Source organism: Panthera tigris, chromosome A2 (genome assembly GCF_018350195.1).
Source record: "Panthera tigris isolate Pti1 chromosome A2, P.tigris_Pti1_mat1.1, whole genome shotgun sequence".
NCBI classification, from domain to species: domain Eukaryota; kingdom Metazoa; phylum Chordata; class Mammalia; order Carnivora; family Felidae; genus Panthera; species Panthera tigris.
This window is the reverse complement of record NC_056661.1, coordinates 36,037,420-36,048,015: the sequence shown is the minus strand read 5'-3', so window position 1 is coordinate 36,048,015 and position 10,596 is coordinate 36,037,420. Positions and strand designations below refer to the sequence as shown.

General features: G+C 39.2%; 1 protein-coding gene across 1 annotated transcript in view; it reads left to right on the top strand.

The window, feature by feature from the left end:
• Nucleotides 1-2,069: 2,069 nt before the first annotated feature.
• TMF1 (TATA element modulatory factor 1) overlaps nucleotides 2,070-10,596 on the top strand; it is a 35,697-nt gene continuing 27,170 nt past the window's right edge. The window contains exons 1-4 of the mRNA XM_042979391.1: nucleotides 2,070-2,214; nucleotides 5,335-6,530; nucleotides 8,282-8,385; nucleotides 8,996-9,122. Coding sequence (XP_042835325.1) covers nucleotides 2,073-2,214; nucleotides 5,335-6,530; nucleotides 8,282-8,385; nucleotides 8,996-9,122 — 1,569 coding nt within the window. The 5' untranslated portion in view covers nucleotides 2,070-2,072. The remainder of the gene's footprint in view (nucleotides 2,215-5,334; nucleotides 6,531-8,281; nucleotides 8,386-8,995; nucleotides 9,123-10,596) is intronic.

The following is a 10,596-nucleotide window of genomic DNA, read 5'->3' as shown; positions in this document are numbered from 1 at the left end:
AAAGCTTTATGATTACATGTCACTAGGTTAAATTTTTATTTATTCTTTTTAGCTCCATACCAACGTTTGTTTCATTATAAAATCATATAATGAGATACATAGTTATAGGTACTTAAAAAGTTACAGATTCAGGGGTACTTGGGTGGCTCAGTCAGTTAAAGCATCTAATTTCGGCTCAGGTCATGATCTCAAGGTTCCTGAGTTTGAGCCCCACATTGAGCTCTGTGCTGGCAGAAATAAACATTTTTTTAAAAATTTAGAAAGTTACAGATAAAGTTTGAATTTCGGAATATGAAGGGACTAACATTTAGCACCTCCTTTACACGGGTGCTCTAATAATTCTCAGAGTAGCCTTGTGTGAGAAGGTGTTAATATCTACATCAGAGAGCTCAATCCTTTTAGAAAGTTTACATCATTTATCCCAAATTGTACAATTCGAAATCTTGGAACAGCGATTCCAACACCAGTCTGCCCCCAACCTCCTTCTCAGTCTACTTGTTTAAGCTGTTTTAAGTTAGTTACCTGAATTATTTAGTACTACTTGTGTAGATCACTAAATATTACGAGTTTTAACATATAAATTTTTACTGGTTAGATGAAACTATTGGAAAATCATAAATAACTTTTCAAGGGCAAAGTTTAATTTTGTTTTAAATTAAAAAAAATGGCTTTAGGACATAGTTGCTTGCAGTGGGATAAAATAAAGGCGGGAAACCTAAATAACCACATTAGGGAGATAGAAGAGGTTTAATAGATTTGTGGCAAATTGGAGTGAAAATTACTTTTGTAAAGTGGCAAGTACCACAGCTGACTGTTCACTCTTGGTATCCATATTTTTCAAAGTCATCTGGAAATCGGAATTTTTGTATGGAATCTGGCTTCAAATGTTGACAGAATTTTGCGTTTAACATTATGGAGTCTAAATCCCTTAGCCACTGACCGGATTAGGTAGGCCACCAGTTTCATTTTTTCTCATAACGAAATGTTTGAAGAGTGAATGCAGAAAAAGTTGTATTTTAAATAGTATGCACAACACACGTTAATCGAGTAATAGTTTTAGTGCTTTTCAGGTTTGTTTTGAATGGGGCGAAGTGCGTACTTGTGAAGGGGAAGTTGTGCCTCAGAAATTCAGACTTGTAACACCTTCAGATGATAGCTTTTTACTTAGGTCATCAGGTGGGCTGGACCAGGCCTTTTATACAAAATCCAGTATTTTCAGGCAAACCCAAACCCAGGGTTTCTCAGGTCCAGTTTAACACAGGACTGATTAAATATCTGAGACAAAGCGCTAATGGAAGGGCGAGAGCCAAAGTTTTGTTTGCAGTTGTTTTGTTTTGTTTTGTTTTTTAACGGTTTATTCATTCTTGAGAGAGCAAGCGGGGGAGGGACAGAGAGAGGGAGATACAGAATCCAAAGCGGGCTCCAGGCTCTGAAATGTCAGCACAGCGCCCCGGGGCAGGTCTGGAACCCACTAGCCTAGAGATCATGACCTGAACAGAAGTTGGTTGCTCAACCTACTGAGCCACTCAGGAGCCCCTGTTTGCAACCCTTACTGGCAAGACGCTTTTAGTACCTGAGCTATTTTCTAGGAGTGAAGCCACGTGAAAAGTAGCATTTCCTCCCGGAAGAAGCTACCTCTGCTGGCAGCCACAGAGCTGCTGGTGGCTTAGGATTTGCGCCTTACGCTCGTAAGCACTATCAACAGAAATAGTTCCGCGTTCTCCGTAACTAAAGGGAAGCTTCGGGTACCGGATGTGACGTCTAAGTTCCTCTTTTTCTTCCGTCTATTGACGGAACTCTGGGCTCCCGGATTTGGTGGTTGTGTACGTGGAAGGAGCCCGCGCATGCGCGGCTTGGGCCTTTTCGTCTCAGCTGTGCGCGAAGGGCCGAGGGTAACATCCCGGGCTCGGGGGGGATTGTCAGAGTCATGGCCCGCCGCTGACCGGGCCCGCCGTTTGGGGAAGGGGGCGAGGCCGTTCCGCAGCACCCCTCCCCGGGCCTCAGGCTGGTCGGCCTGGCCCTCCGCCTTCCCGCTTGGTGCTGCCGCCGCCACTGCCGGCTGAGGAGGGGAGATGAGTTGGTTCAACGCCTCCCAGCTTTCCAGCTTCGCGAAGCAGGCCCTGTCCCAGGCCCAGAAGTCTATCGACAGGGTCCTGGATATCCAGGAAGAGGAGCCGAGCGCCTGGGCCGAGACCATTCCGTACGGAGAGCCGGGTAAGGGAGAGAGGGGCGGGGGGTCCCGGGGGGCCTGGGCTCGCGGAGGCATCTCTCCTGTGGCAGGCGAACGGACGAAGAGGTGTAGGCAGCGCTCCTTCCCCGCTGACGGCGTTCTGAGCGAGTTCTCTCTCCCTAGCCCGTCCACGAATGCTCGTTTGCCTCCAAGTGGGTCTTTGTTGTTTTCCGGAGGGAGATCCCAGCCCCGGTTCTTCCGTGCCTGGGGCCCCGGGTGGGTCCTGCCGTCCTCGGAGGCGCGGGTGGCGATTTGTTGGGCTTGTTCCCCGCCCTCGTTCGACGTAGCTAGCTGCAAGCACGAGCAGACCAGAAAACTGGGATTGCTCCGCGCTCCGGGCACTGGGGAGCCGTGACGTGTAGGAAATCAGCAGGGACGGGAGGCACCGTGCCCAACGCTTAACGAGCGCTCCGTGCTCGGCAGCGCGGAATGTGCTTTTTTATGGCTTTCTCATCTCCCAGACAGCTCCTCGAGTTAGGTTCCTTGTTGTCGCCGTTTTACAGAAGGGGAAATCGAGGCCGAGTAACTTCCTCTGGGCCATCCCGCAGGTGAGGGGTGGAATATGTTGGAGATACCACCCGTGGAACCCGGCCCAGGAGTTTGGGGTTGCATCACGTTGTGTTTTCAGAGAGCTGCGTCTCTCTCTGTCGGTTTCCTGGAGCCCGATCTTTTCAGGGATCTTTACTTGCTTTGGCTCTAAGCCTAAGGAAACAGTTGAGCATTTTAGTGCGAGGGGTAAAAATTTGTCTATTTGGGAGCTCTGAGTCTGTGTGCAAAAAAGAAGGAAGTTATTCTTGACTACTTCTGTCTGGTTTCTTGTTTTAAATTTTACATCTTTGAAAAGGACCTAAGTTTGAGGTACTTCATTTTAAGATATTTTTGGCCCAGGCCTGTGTGTCAGGATCTTAGTACTTTTTACAAGATGCTATAGTGACCTTGTGGGAGTAGCTGAGCTTCCTTTTTCTTAGATACCCCACATTTTGAATTACTAAACCTAGAGTAGACAGCATATAAATTTTAAACATAAGGATGCTCGTTTTTTGAAGTTTGGGGCTTGAGTCATGTATATAATTTTTTTAAGAGAGTTTATCCAGAATAGACAGATTAATGAAATATTTACTTACTGAGTATTTATTGATTGCCTATGTTCTACATTGCCTCCCTCGAAGGTGACCAGCCTTTAGAATGGGGCAGTTGAGGGAGTTATCACATAACCTTGGGATTTGTGTAAAACATTCTTCAGTTTCTTCAAGCGGGACATTTGACTTCTGTCATTCATTAAGGAGACCTGCTAAATTCAGCTAATTGGCGGACTTAATCTTGCTTGTTCATTTGTTCTTCTGGTTTTCTCCTTTTCTCATTGTTTTTATATACTGAACCAATAGATAACACAACTGTGCCCCCAAACCGAAGTGTTCTACATACTTCTCAAGTCATATTATAGAATAGACTTTAATAGAGGGCCAGGTAGTTTTTAGGAGCTTTTAGGTGCTTGTTCTCGCCCCACCAACTTGTTTGTTTGTTTGTTTGCTTTTGTTAAAGTAGCCTTCACTCTGGGCATGAAGCCCAACACTGCGCTGGAACCCAAGACCCTGAAATCAAGACCTGAGCTGAGATGAACAGTCAGAGGCTTAACTGACTGAGCTAACCAGGTGCTCCCGTCCGTATCTATGTAATTGTGCAGAATTTGTGATGATTCTGCTCAGCCACTTTTGAGTTTAGAAAAGGAATTTTTTTTTTTTAAAGAAATGCTTTAATATTTTAGCAAATAGGCCATTTTTTTTTTTTTTTTTTTTATCATTGGGTTTTTTAGTATCATGTGTTTCTGTGACCGAATTACCTTTTTTACCCAGAAGATAGTTATTTTCTCTTTGGTGTTTTGAAAAAGGCCTAGTGTAAACTACCATCGGTATAAAAACATAATAATTCTTAAAAAATGCCCATCTTTGAAATTCATAGCACTTTTTTTTAATTTTATATTTTATTTTGTTAAAAAAATTTTTTTAATGTTTATTTATTATTGAGAGACAGAGACAGAGCTTGAGCATGGGAGGGGCAGAGAGAGGAGGAGACACAGAATGCGAAGGAGGCTCCAGGTTCTGAGCTGTCAGCACAGAGCCCTACGTGGGGCTAGAACTCACATACTGCTGGATCATGACCCAAGCCGAAGTCAGATGCTCAACTGAATGAGCCACCCAGGTGCCCCTAGATTTTATTTTTAAGTAATCTCTACCCAACATGGAGCTTGAACCCACAACCTTGAGGCCAAGAGGTACATGCTCCAGTGACTGAGCCAGCCAGGCACCCGTGAATTTCATATGACCTTCTAATTGCTGACATAATTTGTAATTTAGGAAGGGAACAAAACTTTCTCATAGAGTGGGTTTGGATAATGACTCTTGGAGAATGAACTTGTCATTAAGTGCATGAAAATGAATGTGTCCTTTAGAAGTTACTGTTCCCATCAGTTTACTTTGATCTTTGGAAAAGGACATTTGTTGCCAGTATGTTGGGTTCAGTTTTTGAGTGTTACCCTCTTTCCGGCTCGGCTCGTAACTATGTTTTATTACTGATATTATGACGAGAATAATTACTAAGAAACTGAACAGAAGGTCAGGTTAGTTTGCTATGACTGCACACGATCTGTAAGTGAGGGTACTGCCTCTTGTTGTGAGATGCATCACAACATGTTGTGAGATGTGTATCTTAGACTGAGCGTGTTATGTAACTACCATTACTTTCTTAATTTGTTGTGGGAGGGAGTAACATATTTGCTTCTGGTAGGCCAGGCCCATTTTGATCTCTTACCTTTGTTCCTGGTTCCTAGTTTGGACAGATCCGTACCAGTTTTCTTCTTTAAGGCCTAAAGTTCAACAGTGAACTAATTAATCATATAATAAGCAGGTAGCCTAATAGGTGCAAGTTATAGGTCGTATTCTATAGGTTTCCTGTTTTTAAACTGTGTATTGACTTACGACGATTGTAATAGTAACATAAAACGAATATATTTTTTCTTTTGTAACATATATATGTATGTATGTGTATGTGTATATATATATATGTATATATATATATATATATTTTTTTTTTTTTTTTCGTCAAAGGAATAAGTCCCCCTGTCAGTGGAGGATGGGATACTTCAACCTGGGGGTTAAAATCAAACAGTGAACCTCAGAGTCAGCCTGTAGCCTCTCCTAAAGCAATAACAAAGCCAGTTCGGAGAACTGTGGTAGATGAATCTGAAAATTTCTTTAGTGCCTTTCTCTCTTCAACGGATGTCCAGACCATTCAGAAGAGTCCAGTGGTATCAAAACCACCAGCTAAATCACAACGACCAGAAGAAGAAGTAAAAAGCACTTTACAGGAATCCTTGCCCACTGGACAGTCAAGAACCTCGGAAACAACTGAGTCAAAAGTGAAAGACTCTACTCCATGTGTGTCAGGGGAAACTCTGGCAGTAGATACTCTGTCGCCAAAAACTGAGGGCAAGCATGAAGAAACTGTTAATAAAGAATCTGATATGAAGGTATCAACTGTACGTTTGAAGGTATCCGAAAATGTAATTAATGTGAAAACAACTAGGGAAAACATACCTAATATGTCAACTGCAGAAACAAAGGACGTGGCTTTGGAACCTAAGGAACAAAAACATGAAGACAGACAGAGTAACACACCTTCTCCTCCAGTTAGTACCTTCTCGTCCGGTACTTCTACCACCAGTGACATTGAAGTCTTAGATCATGAAAGTGTGATAAGTGAGAGCTCAGCAAGTTCGAGACAAGAGACTACAGATTCAAAATCAAGTCTTCACTTGATGCAGACATCTTTTCAGCTTCTCTCAGCATCTGCTTGTCCTGAATATAATCGTTTAGATGATTTCCAGAAACTCACTGAGAGTTGCTGTTCATCTGATGCTTTTGAAAGAATAGACTCGTTTAGTGTGCAGTCATTAGATAGTCGTAGCGTAAGTGAAATCAATTCAGATGATGAACTGTCAGGCAAGGGATATGCTTTAGTACCTATTATAGTTAATCCTTCAACTCCAAAGACTAAAGTAATTGAATCTGTTGAAGGAAAATCTGAAGAAGAAGTAAATGAAACATTAATTGTACCCACTGAAGAAACGGAAATGGAAGAAAGTGGACGAAGTGCAACACCTGTCAATTGTGAACAGCCTGATATCTTGGTTTCTTCTACACCAGTAAGTGAAGGACATACTGTCTCAGACAAAGTGGCCGAGCCGCACGAAACTGCTGAAAGGAAGCCAGAAGCACATTCTGAGAAGGAAGATGTTTGCAAGGTAAATCTAGAAACTGCAAGGGGATTTTTGGATATGCTTTTCAGAAATGAAATCATTGTTTATTTATTTATATTTTCATTGTTTATTTTTAACATTCCATATTGCATAGTGATTTGTGCTGATTAAAAAAGACAAGCATTTTGGCCTTTAGGTGTGGCATTAAGGATTTTAAAATTGAATTATTGATATTAAATTACTTGAAATTCCTCTGAGACATCTGTGATAACATAAGTTGATATTTCAGCATAACTAAGAATGAAAAGGTTATCTCGCGTCGTTACTTTTGAGTCCTTTCACCTTACAGTTCTTGTATGCTGTGCTCATTTGTCATTTTGCAAAGGATTGGCTTATGGTAACATACGTCTTCAAAGCCTTTGCAGGTAAAGGTGCTGAAACGAATATAAACACTGTATGGGTTTTTTATGTCAAAATTTGTTTTGCATGTTCACATTATTTGTAGCAAATCTTAAATGAAAAATTTAGTCTTTAATTACTGATGTGTTTCTGTTGTTATTAATTACTTGTTTGTTTTCTCTTTTATGTTATTTTGATGTTTCCCTGCTAGCTCTCTTAACATGAATAAGAATGGGAAATGTCCAAGAACAAAGGCATTGCTTAGGAATGACAAATTGCTTCTATCTAATACATATAAAAGGAAAGTGGTGTAAATTCTTTAAGTCACGGTTTTGATTTTTCCTATGATTTTTAGATATAGAAATTGAGTTGGATTTGGCATCTTTAATAGACTCCTCTGAGATATAGGATGTCTTGAAGAAATGTCCTGTAAGTGCCATGTATTGAATTATTTAATGTAAAAAAAAAAAAAAAAAGTTCCAGATTCTGTTACCTAGGTTTAATATTATTCACACACACAAAAATGCCATGCTATAGCTATAATAAATAGCACTTTGAATTGCTGAAATCAGCACTGTTTCGTATCAATAAGATATTTTTGAGCTACTTTCAGAAGGTAAGTGATATCTAAATTAATCTAAACCTCAATCAGGTAAGACTTTTTTTTTTTAAGTGCAAACAGCATCATTCCTCCCCTCATACACAAGTTTTTCACAGCTTCAGCAAGGCCTAAGGAGTAAGATACTGTTATCATACCTTTTTGTTTAGCTTTATACTGATACATCCTGGAGATTTTAAAGTTACGTGTATATGAATTTTTTTTAATGTTTTTATTTTTTGAATGCAATGTATCATACTAAAAATAGTTACATGCTACATATTTGGATTAAAGAATAATATGGAAAAAGGGACACTTGCGTATCTACTACCCAGCGAAGATACAGGATATTACTAAAGGCTTTGAAGCCCCTGTGATCTTTTTAAAAATTTTCTTTGTCTCCATTCCGCTTTTGTTGGACATGCAAACCTTTTTTTAGATTTTACTATAACAAACTGCTGTAAATATCCTTGTATAGTGATGCAGGAGTTTTCTCCTCTAAAGTATGTCTAAAATAATTTTCTGCATTCAATGGTGTGTAGATTTTCAACTAGATATTAAAGTGGTTTACTAATTTATACTCCCACCAACTATGTGGTTGTACTGATTTATACTCTTCTACCAGCTATGTATGAGTTCTTGTTCTGAATCCACTATGTTCTCATTGTTGCTAAGTCTTTTTATGAGGTAATGCTGTTTTAGTTACTATATTGATTAGATTACCTTTACAATTCATCACCTGCATGTAAAAATGGTCTTTTCAGTTAAATGTTTGACTTTGTGTATTCTTCTTATTCAGAGAGTCGAATTTCTGAATGAGAAACTGGATAAAAGGGAGGCTCAGTTATTATCTCTTAGTAAAGAAAAAGCACTTCTAGAAGAAGCCTATGATAATCTGAAAGAGTAAGTATTTTAGAAATGTCAATAATTGTATGTTTTGTAGAGGCCCAAATGGTTATTATTTAAGAATTTTTTTAAAACTAAAATGTCTAAAATCTAACTTGTTTACAATAATTGAAAATGGAATAGCATTTCAGTTATAAATGTAGAGATTTTTTCCTCAAATTATCTGTACCATATTACCTTTGGCATTTGAAGAGAGGTGTTTTGCAAAAACAAAACAAAACCAAAAACCTTTTTCCTTTTAGTTATTAGATATTTAAAACATATATTTAAAGAAAACTATGATATCAAAAAAAAAACCCCGACAATATTTGTTTCCTTTAAGGAGGTGATTCATAAAATGTAACACAGATTCAAAATTTAAATATTTTACTGTTATTTTTATACACCAAATAGGGGTGACATTTTCGATTTCTAATTGGTTGTCATTGAGGTGTTTTAAAATAAATTAAGCCTGTAATTTTTCTTTTAAATGTTAACAGACATAAAACTAACCAATTTTAGTAAGTTATGTGTTGAAGACAATGTTATTTTCCTTTTGCAAGCTGAACTCCTCTTGTTACCCTAGGAACATGTAAACAAGTACCTCTCTCTATTATTTTTAATTTAGTGAAATGTTTAGAGTGAAAGAAGAAAGCAGCAGCATTTCTTCCTTGAAAGATGAATTTACTCAAAGAATTGCAGAAGCAGAAAAGAAAGTTCAGCTAGCCTGTAAAGAGAGAGATGCTGCTAAAAAGGTAATGGAAATTAAAAATAATATTACTTAAGTTCTATACAGACATAGATTTTGAGGAATGTATTCATAATATTTTGGTATGGAAAAAAAGTAAGATTAAAGGATACCATACAGTAGGGGTGCCTGGGTGGCTCAGTTGGTTGAACTTCTGACTCTTGATTTCAGCTCAGGTCATGAGCTCAGGGTCATCAGATGAAGCCCCACATGGGGCCCTGTGCTGGGCGTGGAGCCTGCTTAAGATTCTCTCCCTCTGCCCCTCTCCCCCACTTGTGTGCTCTCTCAAACAACTCTTTCTCTCTTTCTCAAAAATAAAAAGGATACCATATAGTATATTAACACTTAAATTATAAACTTTTATTTAATACCTTTAGACTTAGATTTTTGAAACTTTAAAAAAAAACTAAGCATATATTTGTATAATTTATCTGTAAGTCTTTGTAAGATACATAGCAAGGATCATTAGAGTAGTTTCATAAATGAAAATTTTGTCAAAATAAATAACAATTAAATCTAAATGGCACTTGGGGCGCCTGGGTGGCTTAAGCCTCTGACTCTTGGTTTCTGTTCAGGTCATGATTGCATGGTTTGTGAGTTCCAGCCCCACGTGAGGCTCTGTGCTGAGCTTGGGATTCTCTCCCCCTCTCTCTCCCTCCACCTCTTCCACTCATACTAAATAAATAAATAAAATAAACTTTAAAAAGATCTAAATGACTCTGTATACATTTTTTTGAAGTATTACTACCTTCATTTGTTACTTTCCAGCCACTTCAAACATATTATATATACCTTTTCAAGTCAGAGTGATTTTAAAATAAAAAATTGTAGGGTCACTTGAGCGGCTCAGTTGGTTAAACGCCTGACTCCTGATTTTGGCTCAGGTCATGATCTCACAGGATTGTGAGTTCAAGCCCCTCATCATGCTCCACACTGATGGTGTGAGGCCTGCTTGAGATTCTCTTTCTCCCTATCTCTCTCCTCCTCCCCTGCTTGCTCTCTGTCTCTCTCAAAATAAACAAACATTTAAGTAAAATAAAATATTGTCATCGTTAGCAAGTCTTGTGAGACATAACATTGATTTATTCTAATATAGGATTTCTTAGCACGTTTCACATTTTGGGCTGCATAATTTTATGTTGTATGGGATTGTACTCTGCATTGTGAGATGTTTACCACTATCTGGGCCCCTACCTACAAGACACCACTGTCAGCGTTATCTCCCTATCTCCCACTCTGCACCCACCACCCCATTCCTCGAGTTGTGATAATTAAAAATGTTGGCAGACATTGCCAAATGTCCCCTTGGGAGCAAGATCACTCCTGGTTGGGAACCATTGTTCTAATTCTTATAATTTGTAGCAATTGGGTATTTCAGAAATTGGTAACCAACTAAGGTTAGTAATTCTATCTAAACTATTATTAATAACGTCTCTCAGCATTTGCCCTTCTCAGTTAGGTTGGTCTTCTTGACCAGTGTT